Source organism: Hypanus sabinus, chromosome 17 (assembly GCF_030144855.1).
Source record: "Hypanus sabinus isolate sHypSab1 chromosome 17, sHypSab1.hap1, whole genome shotgun sequence".
Taxonomy (NCBI): Eukaryota; Metazoa; Chordata; class Chondrichthyes; order Myliobatiformes; family Dasyatidae; genus Hypanus; species Hypanus sabinus.
The window spans coordinates 66,799,067-66,818,827 of record NC_082722.1 but is presented as its reverse complement, the minus strand read 5'-3'; the positions used below and the strand labels follow the sequence as shown (position 1 = coordinate 66,818,827).

General features: G+C 40.4%; 1 protein-coding gene across 2 annotated transcripts in view; it reads left to right on the top strand.

Annotated features, from left to right (window-relative positions):
- The window catches only part of dynlrb2 (dynein light chain roadblock-type 2), a 36,350-nt gene extending 23,279 nt beyond the window's left edge, over window positions 1–13,071 (top strand). Inside the window, exons 3-4 of one of the 2 annotated variants that reach the window (XM_059993258.1) lie at window positions 5,964–6,131; window positions 12,855–13,071. In XM_059993258.1, the coding sequence (XP_059849241.1) occupies window positions 5,964–6,131; window positions 12,855–12,898 (212 nt within the window). In that variant the 3' untranslated portion in view covers window positions 12,899–13,071. Of the gene's footprint in view, window positions 1–5,963; window positions 6,132–8,115; window positions 8,193–12,854 lie in introns of those variants that run through there. The other variant, XM_059993259.1, reaches the window with a different exon arrangement.
- Window positions 13,072–19,761: the final 6,690 nt, after the last annotated feature.

The window sequence follows — 19,761 nt, the reverse complement described above, 5'->3', positions numbered from 1 at the left end:
TACATCATAACCAACAATCTGTAAAAGTGAAACAAGATCATCCACCTTATTTCTTATACTTAGTGCATTAAAGTGTAACACTTTGATTACTGCATTTGCTACCCTTTTTGATTCTGCATCCCTAATGCACTGATACTCCCCTGCTGGCTGCAATTTTGCCCTATCATTTGTCTGCCCTTCCTGACTATCTGACTGCACGCTATCTTTGCTTTTTTTTAAACCATCTGTCCTATCCTGAGTCCCTTCACTCTGGTTCCCAGCCCCCTGCCAAACTAGTTTTAAACCTTTCCCAACAGCTCTAACTAACCTACCCATGAGAATATTGGTCCTCCTCTGGTTCAGGTGCAATCTATCACTTTTGAATAGGTCATACCTTCCCCACTACCGCCCCCCTCTTCTCCGTCTTTCTCTTATGCACCACTGATCTATTCTCAGTGCCAGTAACCTGATCTCCATGGCATTCCCCTGAGTGGTCATCCCCCACAACAGTATCCAAAGCAGTATATTTATTATTGAGAGGAATGGCCACGGGGTGCTCTGCGCTAACTGCCCATTCGCCTTCCTATTGCTTCTCCAGATGGTCACCCAGCTACCCATTTCCTGCAACTTAGGAGTGACTACTTCACTGAAACTTTGATTGATGATCTGCTCATTCTCCTGTACAAGCCAAACGTCATCCTGCTGCTGCTCCAGATCCCTAACACGGTCTTCAAGGAGCTGCAGCTGGATGCACTTCACACAAGTGTAGTTCCTTGTGAGACTGAGTTTCCCAGGACTTCAACATCCGGCATGAAGAACCACACAACAATCATTTACTACACTAGGTAAGAGAGGGGTAAAAAGGGAGCCTTAATAGAAGCGTACCAGAACCAATGCCTCTTTTGAGCCCAAGTCTCCTTTGAGCCAAAGCCTGACACTCCTACTCTCACCACAAGCATATTCCTAGCAATGGCCGCCCCACTTGTCCCTTCCATACTTTTAAGTAAATATCACCAACCTGCGAGAAACCGTGTCGCTATGGCCTGCTTCTGCCACTGATTGGTCTGCAGGAATATAGGTACCTTGTTAATAAATTTACTTTGAACTGCAAACATCAATGAAACGATGCATTGCCTTATGAATTAAGACATGAAATGGTTGGCACAGTGGCTCACAGTTGGTATTGCTGCTTTACTGCACTAGGGACCCATGTTTATTTCGGACTGACATTAGAGTTTGCACTTTTTTCATGTGACTGTGTGGTTTTCTTCAGTAAGGCATCCAGGTGCATTAGTTGTCTGTTAGATGTTACCCTTGAAGGGGAATTGGTAAACATGTATAAGAAAAAATCAGGAGAGGAGGAATGGATTAATAGGAATGTTCTCCAGGAGCTAGCGTAAATCCACAGGCTAAATGGTAGCCTTTTGTAGTATAAGAAGATAAATCAAAATCAGTAATAACAACACATTCATTGGTTACCTAATTAAAGTGTATTTAATTCATTGCTTGTCTATTGGCACCTTCGTATGAAAATATTTCTATAAAAAAATGAAGCTTCAGCAAACCTCATATAATAAATCATGGTGTGCAATTTTAATTAGCATGGTGACATGGATAATCCTCCCTGTGGTCTTTAATGATTTAAATCAGAGAAATGCTTCACATTTGTTCTAGCTCTGGGTACTACCCAGAATATCAAAAAATATTAGCTAATTCTAGCCAAAATTCTGCATGCAGCCTTTTCTATTAAAGTGGTAATATAATATCCAGGATCAAATGAATATTCCAAGAAGTTATTCTGTAGAACTCCTTTATCTTTTTTCCAATGCAGAATAGTTAAATATCAAACTGTGATCATCAAAGGTTTGGAGAAACTGCTGCTTCTGTCAAAGGTGAAAACCTTGTAGATTAACTCAAAATTGCAATACATCGTCTATCCAGCCCCTTGTTGCCAGTTTTTTTTAAACATTAACCAACTTGTAAGACTTAAAAAACTACTACAAACTTTTCAGTGCTTTTTAAATTGCAGCATCTGGTGTCTCTGATCACTGACCCTGCAGCTGACATCAGAACATCTTTCAAGAGGGTAAATCCTCGCAAGGCCCTAATGGTTGTACTTGGTAGTGCACTGAGCACCTGTACTAACCAACAGGTGGGGGCTTTCAAGAATATCTTCAGTCACTCACTTCTGTAGTCAGAGGTTCCCACCTGCTTCAAAAGGGCAATAATCGTATCGGTGCCCAAGAAGAACAGGATGAGCTGCCTCAATGACTTTTGCCCAGTTGCAGTCGCATCTACTGCAATGAAGTGCTTTGAGAGGTTGGTCATGACCAGAATCATCAACTGCCTGATCAAGGACCTGGACGTGCTGCAATTTGCCTATCACCACAATCAGTCTGCAGCAGATGCAACGTTACTGGCTCTCCACTTGGCCTTGGATCACCTGAGCAATAGCAATACTGTACCTACGTTAGGCTGTTTATCGATTACACCTTGCTGTTCAACAGTCATACCCGCGGTCCTAATCAATAAGCTACAAAACCTGGGCTTCTGACCTCCTTCTGCAACTGGATCCTTGATGTCCTCATTGGAGATCAGTGCAACCAGTCAGTGTGGATTGGAAATAACATCATCTCACTAACAACTAACATAGGCACGTTGTTAAGTGAGTTTAATTTAGCCATTAGGTCTGTCAGAAACCCTAAATCCAGTAGCCACGCATCATCTAACAATTCCTCATGCTCCTCGTTTCTTGTCGACAGAAAAGTCTTTATCTCAGGTGCACCGGGCAGAAAGAAATGAAGTAAAACCCTGCAACCCTGGAAACCACCACTCTTTACAAACAGCTTTCCGTAGCAGGAGTATTGCTATATTACCATTATCCTCATTAGTATTACTTATTTTTATAATGCTCACATTACAACAGTATTTGTGTATTTATTTTTCTTTTTTTTCGCGAGCTACTGGGAAGGTCTCAAAGATCAACTGGTCGATCGTGATTGACTGGTTGGCGACTACTAATTTAGACGATGAAATAGATGGCTTTGTTGCCAAGTTTGTAGATGAATCAAAGATTGGTGGAGGGGCAGATAGTATTGAGGAAACAGGAAGGCTGCAGGAGGACTTTTACATACTAGGAGAATGGGCAAGAAAGTGGCAAATGAAATACAATGTTGGAAAATACATGGCTGTGCACTTAGGTAGTAGAAATAAACGTGCAGACTATTTTCTTACTGGGGAGAAAATCCAAAAATCTGAGATGCAAAGGGACTTGGGGTTCTTTGTGGAGAACAACCTAAAGGTTAACTTGCAGGTTGAGTTGGTGGCGAGGAAGGCAAATGCAATGTTAGCATTAATTTCAAAAGGTCTAGAATACAAGAGCAAGGATGTGATGCTGAGGCTTTATAAGGCACTGGTGAGGCCATACCTTGAGATTTGAACACTTTTGAGTTCCTCTTCTAAGAAAAGATGTGTTGGCATTAGAGAGGGTTTGGGGGAAATTCACATGGATTATTCTGAGAATGAAAAGGTAATCGTATGAGGGACATTTGATAGCTGGACTCTGTACTCGCTGGAATTTAGAAGGGTGGAGAAGGAATCTCATTGAAAGCTTTTGAATGTTAAAAGGCCTGGACATTGTAGATGTGGAAAGGATGTTTCCCATGCTGGGGGAGTCTGGACACGAGGGCACAGCCTCAGGGCATCCGTTTAAAAGAGAGCTGCGGAGAAATTTCTTTAGCCAGAAGGTGATGTATTTGTGGAATTTGTTACCACAGGCAGCTGTGGAGGACAGGTCATTGTACATATTTAAGGCGAGCTTGATGGGTTTTTGATTGGACACGACATCAAAGGTTACAGTGAGAAAGCCAGGGAGTGGAGCTGAGAAGCGGGGATAAAAGAACCAGCCATAATTGAATGGCGGAGCACACCCGATGGGCGAAATAGCCGAATTCTGCTCCTCTGTCTTATGGTCTTATGGACAGCTCGGCTTTACTTTCCCCTGTGAAGTGCTGGTTGTTCTGCTGCACGTTTCTAACATTTTTCTGTTTGATTTTAGTGGTTGAATTTTTACTATAAATTCCAACAATCATTTTCTGTCAACAGTCATCAGCTGCTTTGTGCAGAGTATCTAATTTGCTTATCCTACTTCCCATCTACTTAAGCTGTATTGAACCACCATAGAACTCGTGTGTATATGGAAAAAAATGTACAAGCATGAGTTAGTGCTTTTGTTCTGTCCCACCGTGTCATGGCTTCATCCACTTCACTACCTCATTCCTTCTGTTGTTCCATATTCTTTGAACAGTAAGAAATATTACTATGTCCTCCTTGAATACATTTAATAACTTGGCCACTATTCACATATGTAGTAGGGAATTCCAAGAGTTCACTGCCTGGGTGAAGAAATTTATCCAATCTTGAAGCTGTGACTCCGGGTGTGGACTTTCCAGCCATTGGGGTTGCCCTCTCTATTCTGAGTCATCCAGTCCTGTATAGGAATTTTATAGGTTTCCATGAGGTTTCCCATCATTCTTCAATCTCCTGTAGTGTAAATCTAATCTATCCTTGTATATTAATCTTGTTAATGCAGGAGTGGGTCTTGGTGACTTTTGTCATCCCTCCATAACAGGAACATCATTCAAAGTTCAAAGTAGAATTTATTATCGGAGTGCATACATGTCATCACATAAAATCCTGAGATTCTTCTGCAGGCATACTCAGCAAATCTATAGAACAGTAACTAAGCATCAGGAACTGTAAACAAACTGCAAATGCAGCTGTAAATAATAGCAATAAATAACGAGCATGAAATAACAATATAACAGAGTCCTTAAATGAGTGTAGCTGTACCCTTTTGTTCAAGGCCCTGATGGTTGAGGGATAATAGCTGTTCTTGAAGTTGGTAATGCAAGTCCTGAGGCACCTATACCTTTTACTAGTAGCTAGAAAAGAGCACTGTATTGCCTGGGTGGTGAGGATCTTTGATAGTTGCTAATTTTCTATAGCAACATTTCATGTTAATGTACTGAATGGTGGGAGGATTTTTACCCTTGATGTACATGGACAAATCCACTAGCTTTTGTAGGATTTTCCACTCAAAGGCATTGGTGTTCCCATACTAGGCCGTAATGCAGCCAGTCAGCACACTTAACACCACACAAATATACAAGTTTGCTAAGGTTTTTGGTGATGTGCCCAACCTTGGCAAACTCCTGAGGAAGTAGAAGTGAGAACAAAACTGCACATAAAGCTAATTGGAGTCTTATCAAAGCCCTACACAGCTGAAGAAATCTCTTGCAATGAAAGCTAGTGTACTGTCTACATTAAAATTTAAAACTTCTGATATAGGGTCTCAGGCCTACAATATAAATTCTGTGTATTTTTCCATTAATACTACCTGACCTGACTTTCCACATTTTATGTTTCTATTTCAGATTTGTAGCACTTAGTTTTTCTTGTATGTTATCCACCTTTTTAACTGCTTTCTGGATCTGAAGACTTGTTTTCAGCAAATAGTGTACAAGAAATGCAAATCTTGTCAGACCTGTCATATTCATGGGAAGCCTGAAGATAAGCTTCTTCCTTTTGATTGGCTTTAGTGCTTTATTTTAATGCTGTGGTTGAAAGATAACCATATTTGAAGTAATACTGTAGAAAGTACGATAGCTTTGTTTCTCATCAGAACTAATTTATGGGAAAAGGAACAACTTTGATGGCAACCAACAGGCAGACCATTTTTAATGAGAAAGTGAAGATGAATAATATTCACAATTTCCAGAAAATGCTTGATATTTTTGTCAAAATTTGCATGCAAGCCCTTTTTATATTCAATGCAGGTACCCATGCTGAATTTTATTTACTCTAAAAATATTAATTTTAAATTGTGTATTTTTCCAATCATTTGGACAACCAAGGAAAATTAATCTTAAGATAAAACTGTAAAGTGAGGTTAACTTATAAATTTCTATAATTGCAATTTGCAGGAATCCCAATTAGGACAACTTTGGACAACTCCACAACTGTGCAGTATGCAGGACTATTCCATCAACTTGCCATGAAAGCTAGAAGCACTGTCCGAGATATTGACCCACAGAATGACTTGACATTCCTACGAGTCCGATCAAAAAAGCATGAGATAATGGTTGCACCAGGTAAGGATGTGTGATTTTTAGCAGCAAAGTTTTATTTCTTGATAGATGGCAATGCAAACAATTTAAAGGCACCGAGTGAAAACCTGAGGAAAGTGCTAATATTAATTTGTCTGTGTTCTCTGCTTTTCATCCTGTATGTCCATTGCCTTCGAATATTGTGCATTCAAGTTAAATTTGGTTCTAGTAATTCATGGAGTGTTACCAAGCCTTTAATATTAAAGAACAGTATGTCTTTTTGGGTTAGGGAAGTTGAGGGGAGGTAGAGAATTAGGAAGAGTTTTTAAAACCACTTTTTTAAACCGAATGCACTAAAAGAAGTTAAAGAACATTTAAGTGTATGTATGTACAATAGAACTATAGAAATAACTTGTTAGCATTTCTAAAAGCTATTTAAGTGTACATTTTCTCTATTTATATTTGTTTAACCTAATAGTCATAAAATTGGGCTAACAACTTAGAAAGCATGAATTCAATGGTAATTAGTTCATTGACACCAGAAAGGAAATGGATTATTGCCAAATCCTAAATATTCACTGACGCAACTCAATTTGATCTACTAGATTGAACAACACTCCTAACTATAAATGGCTCCTCATATCCTCAGTAGGATAGGCAATACATATTACCTTTAGCAGTTAGGAATTCAAATTCCTAAAAAAAATGTGAAAATCTACCTTTCATTTACACTTAAGATCAGGTGATGATGCCCCCGCTCTTAACTAACACTTGCTGATTGCCTGGATATGAACAAGTTTCAAAAGGATTTGCCTTCAGATTTTTCACTAGTATAATGCTTTACAGTTCTAGTGATTGGCATTTAATTCCTGGTCCTGTAAGAAGTTTATACATTTTCCCCATGACCATGTGGGTTTCCTCTGGGTGTTCCCACATTCCAAAGGCTAAGAAAGGTTAGTAAGTTTGGGGGATGCTATGTTGTCACTGGTTGAGACTCGGTGAGGTCTGGCTAGTAACAAACAGATCTAAACCATATGCAGACAGATGGAATTAACCTAATTTTACATCACGTTTGGCACAGACATAATGGGCCAAAGACCTGTTGCTGTCCTATTCTTTACTATGTTCTATAGAACAAAGCCTAGACACTTTTCCCAACAGAGATTTAGATAAGTGAAGGGATGAGTCATATTAAAAAAGAGCTGAATGTTAGCCCAATTTTATGACTATTCATTTAAACAAATATAAAATAGAGAAAATGTACAGTTAAATAGCTTTAAGAAATGCTAACAAGTTATTTCTATAGTTCTAATGTGCATTAATGTTCTGTGACTTCTTTAAGTGTATTTGGAGAATATATAAGCTCCTTACAGGAGCAGGAATTAAACCCTGATTGCTGGCACTGTAAATTCTTATACTAGCTGTTTTGCTATTGTTTGCTACCACACATTCCACATTACATCAGTGACTGCACTTTAAAAAGTACTTGAAAGCACTTTGAGATAGGGTCATGAACATTGCTGTTTTGTGGATAATAACAGTCTTACGGCCTGTGATGAGCAAGAAGTTATATTCATTATCCCAGCATGGTTCAGAACAGCTAAATGTTAGAGGTTGGATAAAACTTTTATCTCCATGATCAAATAACAGAATAAATTAAAAATATTTATCAAGCATGCTGTAATAAATCGTGTTGGCAGTCAGATTCTCTACAATGAAGGTTACAAATATAAATTTGTTTAAAATATGATATGGATTGGTTTGCAGCCATGTGAAATGCCTAATGCTGTATATACAAAAGAGCTTTTAAAAGCAATTTCTCAACAATAATGTTTTTGAAAGAGATATTGGAGCAGTTTCAGAATAAAGGACAAATGTACATTAAGAAAAGGACAAAATAGATTTCATTTATATATTAAAAAAATTAAGAATTCTCCTACCAAAATAGATGAAATCATGCCAAGTATTTCTGTTATATGTCTGATTAAAAAATCTTTGACTCTGTGCTGTTTCATGAAATTATTTATAGGTGCTTAAAAATTCTCTCATGATACAACTCAGATGAAAATGGATAGCCTGTGAAAAGTTGTATCTAATACATGGTAATTATTTTTATAAATATAATTTGTTGTGTGAATAACTTCAGCATATTCATTAAGGTGAAAATGAAGACCTTAATAACTCCTTATTACTTTAACTCTGCATTCATGAGTCACTGGGCTTGATTATTCATGGAGCATTGTGTACTCGCTTCCAAATTAACCTGCCATTTATCAAATTACCACTGTTGACTCTGTTTTCTTTATTTACCATGAAAGAAATTTACAATCCAATGTGATCACCATACTTGTTTAAGCAGCCTGTTGCTAATGTGTTAATGGAATGATTTCACTTAGACAGTTGTATTTTGGTCTGTCATAATTTTAATTTTACTGGTCATTGCACTTAATATTAATAGCAAGAGCAGCAATGACCAGTGCTGCATCTCAGTATAAATGAAGCTCAAGTTCCCTTGGCATTTTTAAGTCTTTTGTACGATTTTCACATAATTACCATTATTTTCCGAAAACCATAGGCAACTGATGAAACAAGTTTATTGAATTATAAATGTGAGAAAGTCTGAGATGCTGGAAATCCAAAGCAACACACACAAAATACTGAAGGAATTAAGCAGGTTAGGCAGAATCTATGGGAATGAATTAAACATGACTCTACGGGCCACGACCCTTCTTCAGGTCAGGTTGGTAATTAACTGATATAAACCATATGCAGGCAGAAGGAATTAGCCTAATTTTATATCATGTTCAGCACAGACATAATGGGCCAAAGGACCTGTTACTATCCTATCCTTTACTATGTTCTATAGAATAAAACCTAGATACTTACCCCAACAGAGATTCAGATAAGGGATGAGACATATATAAAAAAGCTGAATAGTTCTTTGTACCTTCGTAGGGAATTAGTTGTGTTTCAGGAGTAATCTGTTAAAGGCCTTGCTATCCTTCTTTTGTGATGAGAGAGTCATGTAAAATTAGCAAGTCAAGTAAAGAAGTTACAATACCAGTTTTGAACTTGCTGACAATTTTCAAAATATTACTACTTTATAAATGATTTTTGGAGAACAAAATGATTTGAAAGAGAATTGTGCAGTTTCTCTTGCAAATTCCTTAGTAAACTCTTTGTGCTGGTAACAGAAAAGTGGAAAAATATGTTGAAAACTGAGTAAGTTTGAAGGTTCAACAATTTGAATGGGAGCTTTGATTTATTTACACTGTTATCATCTGCTTTCAAGATTGTGGTCATTCCAGTCTCTGTTATAAATGACTTCTTGTTGGCTAGAAATTTCCAGCGAAGAGATTATTTTTTAAAAAAAGCTCTTGTATCAACTCAGGATAATTTTATTCAGGATTATTTTTAGTTATAATTTATTGGTAGCAGGTTTTGCCATCAAGTAAAAGCTAGTCTGACATCTCAGACACACTTCAGGATAAATAGTCTTTCTGATCCTGCAGCTCAGTCTTAATTAAAATTGGTTTGTTATTATTATTACTACTATTATAACTCAGAATTAGTAATGTTTCTTAGTACATTGTTGCATATATATCCAGCAAGCAATCCCACTGGAATTAAGCTAGTATGCAGGGCAAATGAGAAATTGTTCAATTTGTCGTTGCCTCTAATAACCAATGTCACCCAACTTTACTAAAGAAGCTCCAATACGTAGATCAAGCATGACCAGTGCCTATAAAAAGTATTCACTCCCTTGGAAGTTTTCATGTTTTATTGTTTTACAACATTGAATCTCAGTGGATTTAATTTGGCTTTTTTGACACTGATCAACAGAAAAAGACTGTTTTGTGTCAAAGTGAAATAGATCTCTACAAAGTGATCTAAGTTAATTATAAATATAAAACACAAAATAATTGATTGCATAAATATTCGCTCCCTTTAATATGTCACACCAAATCATCACTGGTGCAGCCAATTGGTTTTAGACGTCAAATAATTAGTCAAATTGAGATCACCTGTGTACAGTCAGTGTTTCAATTGATTGTAGTAAAAATACACCTGTATCTGGAAAGTCCAACTGCTGGTGAGAGAGTATCCTGGCAAAAACAACACCATAAAGACAAAAGAATACAAAAAGCTTATTGAAAAGCACAAGTCAGGAGATGGATACAAGAATATTTCCAAGTCACTGAATATCCCTTGGAGCACAGTTAAATCGATCATTAGATAATACAGCACAGCTGTATATCTGCCGAGAGCAGGCAGTTCTCAAAACTAAGTGACTGTGCAAGAAGGGAACGAGTGAGAGAAGCCACCAAGAGACCTATGACAACTCTGGAGAAGTTACAAGCTTCAGTGGTTGAGATGGGAGAGGCTGCACATACAACAACTGTTGCCCAGGTAATTCATCAGTCACAGCTTTATGGGAGAGTGGCAAAGGAAAAGCCACTATTGGGGGGGAGAATCTCATGGAATCTCGGCTAGTGTTTGTGGGAGACTCTGAAGTCAGCTGGAAGAAGGTTCTATGGTCTGATTAAACCAAAATTAATTTTTTTGGCCATCAGACTAAACGCTTTGTTTGGCTAGCATTGCATATCATCAAAAACACACCATCCCGAATGTGAAGCATAGTGGTGTGGGGATGCTTCATCTTAGCAGCCCTGGAAAGGTTGTGAAGGTAGAGGGTAAAATGAATGCAGCAACATGCAGGGAAATCCTGGAGGAAAACCTGATGCAGTCTGCAAGAGAACTGCAACTTGGGCGAAGATTTGTTTTCCAGCAAGACGGTAGCCCCAAGGCTGCACAGAAATTGCTTAAAAACAACAAAGTTATGTCCTGGAGTGACCAAGTCAGTGTCCTAACCTCAATCCAACTGAGAATTTGTGGCTGGATGTGAAAAGAGTCATTCTCTCATAATCCCCATGCAATCTGACAGAGCTTGAGCAGTTTTATAAAGAAGAATAAGAAACAATTGCTGGTCTAGATGCTTAAAGCTGATAGAGACCTATCTGCACACTCAAGTCACTCAAGTAATTGCTGCCAAAGGTGCATCTACTAAATACTGGGTTGAAGGGGGTGAATACTTATGCAAATGATTATTTTGTGTTTTATATTTGTAATTAATTCAGATTACTTTGTAGAGATCTGTTTTCACTTTGACACGAAAGAGCCTTTTCTGTTGATCAGTTTTTTAAAAAACAAGTTATATCCACTGTGATTCAATGTTGTAAAACAATAAAACATGAAAACTTATGGGAGGATTGAATACTTTTTATAGGCACTGCATACATACACTTACAGAAGCATTAGTTTTGACATGCTATCTAACAATAAGAGTTGGGTAGTGGGTTCAATAACTTCTAAATTGTCATCTTGAGATAATGAGCCTTTGCAAGCTTGCTGCCCTTGCAATACACCACTGTCTGTGAATAAAAGTCAAAAATGAGACCCTGGAAAATGTGGGCCACTTGCCATACTCTGGAACTGATTCTCAACAAAGGCAGACATTGATGAAATTCACCATTCCGTCATACGTCAGCACAGTATTTGACCATCTGAGGAAAAAGTGTTAGAAGATCAGATTTCAAATCTGTCTAATCTTTATTGCTCTGGATCATGGACTGATTACAACAGACAACTCGCAGCATTGTAGAGGCAATTTTGCAAAACTCCAAATTCACTGGTGAGATAAGTGAGACAATGTCAGTATCTGCTGGCCCACTGCCATGTCACACCTTGCTATTATTGGGTGCAAGTAAGTGTGTTGAAAATCTTGAGCAACACACAAAATGCTGGAGGAACTCAGCTGGTCAGGCAACATCTAGGGAGGGAAATAAACTCGATGTTTTGAGTTGCAACCTTTCATCAGAACTGCAGTGATGGCTGACTGATGGGTTGACCTCATTTTGAGCCCAACATCACTGTGGTTAATTTATGAACAATCATGGCAAACTATCAGCAGGTAGGAAAAAAACAATTCAAGAACCCTGTATATGCTCAAAGCTGTTTTGGAAAAAGTAACATTTCCACTGATTTGTGTTCATCCCTGTCCTCTGACCATTCAAAATGGAAAAGGAACCTTAAGGATCATATTAAGAATCATGACCCATTCAGCAGGAGAAAATGGTAACCGAGCATAAATGATAGAGGAAGTATGTACTCTCTGATCAAGATCCATCTCCTTCCCCAATTATGATAGTCTGTGAATTCCACATTGGTTTCATCAGCCAGCTTAGAATGAATAAAACTCAACTAGAAGTGAGTTGCCTTCATCTACAAGAAGTTATCTAACAAGGGAAGATGGGCAATGAGTTCCATAATTTAAATACCAGAGTCTCACAAATAATATATGATAAATCAGTACTACTTAAGCTGGTTTCTTTTTTCTGTCATCCATTGTGGAAGCATACAGTAATACATAATGTCACTCACATAGATTCAGAAGATAAAGAAAAATAATCACTAGATGGTTAAGGTTATAATCTGTTTTTGAGTCTTGATTAATTTTAAATGTCTGCCTGATGTAATTTGTCATAAATATCCAGTATATTTTTGCAAATAAAAGGGTTTCAAACACCATATACAAATTCAAAGAAAAACTATAATTTGTCTTATGTAATCTGTTGCAATGGAGTTTTGGGTTTTTTGAGTTCAGTGTTTTAAAATAAAGAAAATATTGCAGTAAATTGAATAGCTGAATAAACAAAAGATCTTATTTTTCTAATCCCTTAAAGTTTGAATTTTCTGTTTCCATTGCAGATAAGGAATACCTTCTAATCGTCATCCAGAATCCAAGTGAATAAATTCAGAATGGATATCTAAAAGACATCAAGGATAGCATTCAGCTGTTAGACTAACACTTTAATAATTTAATAGTGAAAAGTGAATTTGTAAACAGAGGTTATGAACCAGAAGTTTGAATTAATGATTTTTTGTTTTAAAAAAAACTTAAAACAATAAACAGTAATGCCATGTAGCCTGTCCTCACTTTTGTCTTTTTCATTATTTGCACTATAGGTTTAACACAGAAGGAAACCATTCAATCTAATCAGAATATTGTTATGCTCCATCTGCAGCCTCCCCATCTTTCCTCATTAATGAGTTTTCTCAATCCTTTGGCATGGGTTAGATGGGCTAAAGGTCTGGTTTCTGTGCTGTAGTGTTCTATGATTCTAACTCTATTTAAATCTACCTGCATAACCCTCTAACTTTTAACTTCATTACGCTTGTTCAACCAAAACTCTATCAGGTCTTTATTAGATCATCTACCTACCTTCTGGGGAAGGAAAATATTGCAAATAGTTGATTTCCCCCCCACCCCGATATGTACATGGTTGCATTTTTAGTATAATTCCTGTAAATCTTTTCTGCACTGCTTTTATTTCCTTTTCATTAGTGACAACACAGCGCCCAATTATTCCTAACCACAATTGAAGAAAGGTCTAGTGTAAGTTCCCTATTTTAAAATCCTGCTCTTCCAGAAATAAATCCTTATGCTTGCTTTACTCTCATCATTCCCTGTAAATTACCAGTAATTTAGCTTTGAGTGAATGGTCTTTCTGTATAGCATGATGCCCTTATTCTTCTATCCCTTCTAGGATTGTAATTTGCAAGTAATCAAACAAGGTCCCAAACCCTTCCTAGGTCCTGACTACCCTGTATTCATCCTCACTTGCATGTTAAGTTTATTAATGCGCTCTTGTAATCTGTTGCATTTTTCCTGTGTTGACTAATTTCTGCAATTTTGTATCCTCTGCAAATATAATATTTGCTCATATTCTCAAAGTCTAAATTATCATTGTGAATTGCAAACATCGTGAAACTTTGTGCACCTTGTTCCACTGTAGTAGCTACACTGGCTGTCTAATTCATCCTATTACTTCTACCCTGTCTCTGCATTCTCTGAACTGGGTCATTAGGTTTCTTATAGAGTTATAAAGCACAGATATAGGCTACTTAGCCCAACTTCTTCAGCCCAATCAAGATAACAAACTAACCTCATCCCATTTGACTGCATTTGGTCCTTCTTTTGCTAAACCTTTCCTATCTATATACCTGTCCAAAATGTTTCAAACATTCCAATTGCACATGCCTCTACCACTTCCACTGACAGCTCCTTCTATGCATCCCACAAGCTTCTATATGAAAATAATTGCTCCTCAGGTCCACTTTAAATCTTTGTAGTCTCATCTTAACCCCATGCCCTTTAGCTTTAGACTCTCCTACCCCTCTGCCTTCTTTGCTCCAAGGAAAATAATCCTAGCCTAGTTAATCACCTTATAAATCAAACCCGCCAGTACAGGGCACCTCCTGCTGCATCTTTTCTGCACCCACATCGTTGGATCACATTTTCCTATAGCATAGCAATCAAAGCTGTACATAATATTCCAACAGTGGTCTAATCAACAAATTGTACAACTGCAACGTGCCACTCCATCAATGCTGGAGTTGGTGAAGGCAAATATGTTTCACCTTTATCACCACCTTCTCTACTGCATTGCTACTTTTATTCTTCATTGGACAACAGTCCCCAAAAACCTTGTCATTCACTATGTATGTTCTGGCCTGGACTAATTTCCCAAAATGTATTACTGTACTTGGTTCTTTTATGATCCCAGCCCCCTCCTTTGTGAGAATCGCAAGAGCACCCGTCGAAAGGTGGGGGGGGGGGGTCAGTAGACCCAGGAAGTGAGAGAGAGAGAGGGAGAAACGTGCCAAATTGCACGTCCCACCCGGGATGCAGAATAAGACGACAGCGACTATTGTCTCATGGAGACCACGTGAAAAGCCCTCGGGCAAGGTGGGCTGGTTGAGAGAGAGATTGCATCATCCCAACCTGATTGACACCTGCGACCCCGTGAGGAAGTATGAAGGAGAGTCTCAGGGGGACAGCTCCCTCAGACGCACCAAGAAGACACGAGAGTGTGATCCCGCAGCAGCGGGAAGCCATTCTGAAGGAAGCCACGTGCGTTAGATTCCGGGATTGGAATTTGTGGCTGGAATCACAAAAAACCGCTTTTAACTAACATCGGGGAGAGGAAACCAACGCTCCCCCGATTTCACGGAAGCTTCATCAAGAATCGGCAAGTTCTTTCTCTTCTCCCCCAATCTCTCTCTCTCTCGGTCGCCCCACGTGAAACCCAGCGAATTTCAAAGGGCTGAGGCCTGCAGCCTTCTGAGTGACTTTTATATTTCCAACGGACAATCTATTAACCCCTAGACAACAGCAGAGCTCACTTAATAATGATGATTATTACTATACCCGCGCGTTAGATTGAGTGTTGACGATGTGCACTATCTGAATGTATGTATTAACCTTACTTTTGTGTCCCTTTATAAATAAAAACGTTTGAAAATAGTGACATCAGACTTCAACGGACCTCTCTATCTTTGCTGGTAAGTTCTCCAGTTATGGGAATCGTAACAGTTGGGGTTCTCATCTCGGGATTTGACACCAAATTGGGAGGCCAGTGAATCGGGCTTGTAAATCAAAAAACTTGAATCTGGTTACGCAGGTAGCCAGAGGGGAAACCAGCAAAGATGGACGTGGGTGAATTTATAGAAAACCTGACGGTGGGGGCGCTAGAGGCGGCCACAAAATCAGACTTGTTAAATTTAGCGAAGGGGTTGAACCTCACAGAAGTGAGGTCGTCCATGAAAAAGCGGGAGGTACGAAGGGCCATAACTCAGTATTACGTTGAGAAGAATGTGTTTGAAGATGAGGTATTGGAAGATATCCCTGACAAAGTACCATCAAGTGGGACGGTTCAGTTAGAGGTGGAGAAATTAAAGTTGGAACGTGAAATTAAGTTAAAAGAGCTGGAAGCGGCTGAGAGAGAGAGAGAGAGAAAGGGTTGAGAGAGAGAGGGAAAGGCAAAGACAGCATGAAATTCACCTAAAGAAGCTAAAAGCAGAAGAGAAAGAGAGGGAATGGGCCGAGAAAGAGAAACAGAGGCAACATGACCGGGAAATTGAGAAGATGAGAAACGAGCGAAGAGATCAAGGGTTAGACCAAGCGGAGCGGTTTAATGTTAGTAGGGAGTTGAGATTGGTGCCCCCGTTCGAGGAGACAGATGTCGATAGTTATTTCTTGCTTTTTGAAAAGGTGGCAGTAAATCAGAAGTGGCCAAAGGAGCAATGGGTGGCATTACAAAGTGTGTTAAAGGGGAAGGCCCAACGAGCATATGCAGCGTTGTCCCTGGAGGAGGGAGGAGCGGAGAATTATGATGAGGTAAAGAAGGCCATTCTCCGGTCTTACGAATTGGTACCTGAGGCCTATAGACAAAAGTTTAGAAATTTAAGGAAAGGATGGAATCAAACGTATACCGAGCTAGCGCATGAAAAGGGGGTGCTCTTGGACCGTTGGTGCACCGCAGAAAGGGTGGACGAGGATTATGGGCATCTCAGGGAGTTACTTTTGATCGAGGAATTTAAAAGTTGTGTTCCGGAGGAGATCCGGATGTATTTGAATGAGAAGCCGGATAAGTCCATGTCAGAATTTGCTAGGTTTGCGGACGAATATGTCCTAACCCACAAGACAAAGACTTCCTCGAATAAAGGTCCCCAGAGAGACCGTGGGAACGATCGAGAAAGTCCGACGAGTGAGGCAGAGGTCCCACCGGGAGGTAGCGGTAAGGTTGAGGGGGAAAGGCAAGACGGCCAGCAGGTTCCGGGTTTGACCTGTTTTAATTGTGGAAAGGAGGGGCACATTGCATCTCGATGCTTTGCTCCGAGAAAGGAGATAGAAAGAGGGAAAGCAGCAGTCCCTATCAGGTGTGTCGTGGTAATCAGCAAATCGACCAGAGAGCCGAGGGTAGACAGAGTACAAGAAGGCTCTGGGAGTTGTCTGTCACACGGAACCGTGTCTGTGACGGAGGGAGACACACCAGTTCCCGTACGAATCTGGAGGGATACGGGCGCTGAACTATCCCTGGTTAGCCGTAAGGTACTAGAATTTGTCGAGAAATGGGCCTGGTAATGGTGGAAGGAATAAATAAACGGATAGAAATGGTGCCCTTATATAAGGTCATTCTGGATTGTGAGCTGGTGTATGGATCAGTTGAAATAGGGGTGCCCTCAGAATTCCCAAGAGCTGACGAGGACATCCTGCTGGGGAACAACTTAGCAGGGGGTAAGGTTTGGTCAGCCATGCTGCCGACCTGGCGACCGGCGAGTGTGGTGGCCCCGCCCCTAGCGCCCAAGGACCATCTCGCCGGCGCGGTCACTCGCAGCCTGTCGAGAGAGACAGCTGAGAACGAGAGCAGTTTAAATCTGGCCAGTTTTGATTTGGCCGAGACGTCTTCGATGACCCTGTGCCATGAGGGTTTAGAGGGTGGTAAGACGAAGAGTAGTAAAGTGAAAGGGGGTAAGGGAGAGGAGATAGATCCGCCCTTAGCAAAGAGAAAGGTCCTAAAGGTAGGAAATAAAGATGAGAAACAGATAAAGCTGTTAAAAGGTCCCGAGTTGGACATGGATGATCTGTCTGGTTTGGCAGAATTGTTTGAAGAACTTGAGAGTTCTAAAGGTGTTCCCGATAATGAGATGAGGGCAGTCCTAGATGGAAAGGGTACCCTTGCCTCGAAGGAGTCTGCTGAAAGGGCCGAGGAGGTTGTTTCAGCTCGCAGGGTTGCGCCTTCTCCGGGTGGGAGCTGCCCAGAGAGTAACTGGGAGAATCGGGGGAAGTTAGAATCTGAAAAAGGTACGGGTGTTGAAAGCCTGGAAGAGGCAAATGTCCCATTTGAGTGGGTCCAAGATGGGGATGCACGTGGTGCTGAACCTGGTAACGGAGCTCAGAAGTCGTCTGAGGTATCTGATTCAGGGGAACGGGGCAGCCGTCCTTGTGGGTCAGATAGACTTGGTTCAGTGGGAAAAGGGTTAACCTTGGTAACCGGGGGAAGTGTGAGTTCCCCGGTGTTTGTACTCGAAGGTGGGTTCAAAGTTAACGCAGAATTTAAGAATGGGGGGGATGAGGATTGGTGTTGAAGGAAACGGAAAGTCTGTAGTTTCCAAATCGAAGGAAGAAATCTTGAACCTGGCAGATCGCTCACAGAGTGAGCCGGAGGATAGCGGGGCTCCCCACTCTGTTGTTATGCCAGGATGGGGTGTGAAGAGGCCACCTTCGACATGCTGCTTGAGCGAAGAGTTCGAATCAAACACCAATAGCCTGAAGGGGACTGATAAAAAGGCCAGCCACCTGGGTAAAATCAAAGAATTGGGTGGAGATTGTCTGGGGCATGGTGTTGCTGAAATAACCCCAATGAATGGGGCGGGCGGGAGTTCACCACGAAAAACTACTCAAGTTCCCCACGGGGGGGGGGGGGGGGGGGGGGGGGCTCGCCGAAAAAGAGGCGACGGTTATTAATGAGGATGCCATTGTTAGACAGCCAAGCAGGTTGAACAGGTTTGCGCCCAAGCCTGTGAATAATAAAGACAGCCCTTTGGAGACCTGCTGGTTAAGTTAAACGACTGAAACGATTAGTATTCGCGTAAACTTTTGTAAATGCACCTAAGCTAAGGTCACACCTCCTTAGTTTTGTTGCTTAAGAGAAAAAAAATAAATAGGTGGTTATTGAATCGAAGTCTGATGTACGGTTCGCAATGTTAAGATATTAAAGAAAGGGACACTGTAATCATTAACTATTTAGATGCTGACTTGAAAGTATAACGGTAGTACTCTGAAAAGAAAAACTTGTGTATTGTGTTAGATTCAAAACTCCTGTAAGACTGTGTACCACTCCGTTTTAACCGCTGGTAAAAACGTTTTAAGAGGGGAGGTGTTATGATCCTAGCCCCCTCCTTTGTGAGAATCGCAAGAGCACCGGTTGGGGGGGGGACAGGACAGTAGACCCAGGAAGTGAGAGAGAGAGAGAAACGTGCCAAATTGCACGTCCCACCCGGGATGCAGAATAAGACGACAGCGACTATTGTCTCATGGAGACCACGTGAAAAGCCCTCGGGCAAGGTGGGCTGGTTGAGAGAGAGATTGCATCATCCCAACCTGATTGACACCTGCGACCCCGTGAGGAAGTATGAAGGAGAGTCTCAGGGGGACAGCCCCCTCAGACGCACCAAAAAGACACGAGAGTGTTCCCGCAGCAGCGGGAAGCCATTCTGAAGGAAGCCACGTGCGTTAGATTCCGGAATTGGAATTTGTGGCTGGAATCACAGAAAATCGCTTTTAACTAACATCGGGGAGAGGAAACCAACGCTCCCCCGATTTCACAGAAGCTTCATCAAGAATCGGCAAGTTCTTTCTCTTCTCCCCCAATCTCTCTCTCTCTCGGTCGCCCCACGTGAAACCCAGCGAATTTCAAAGGGCTGAGGCCTGCAGCCTTCTGAGTGACTTTTATATTTCCAACGGACAATCTATTAACCCCTAGACAACCATAGAGCTCACTTCTTAATGATGATTATTACTATACCCGCAAGTTAGATTGAGTGTTGACGATGTGCACTATCTGAATGTATGTATCAACCTTACTTTTGTGTCCCTTTATAAATAAAAACGTTTGAAAATAGTGACATCAGACTTCAACGGACCTCTCTATCTTTGCTGGTAAGTTCTCCAGTTACGGGATTCGTAACAGTTCCTACCAGAGTTAATTCCATGTCCCCACTTTCAAACAAACATTTCTGTTTGAAATCCATGCTGAGAATTGATTATTAT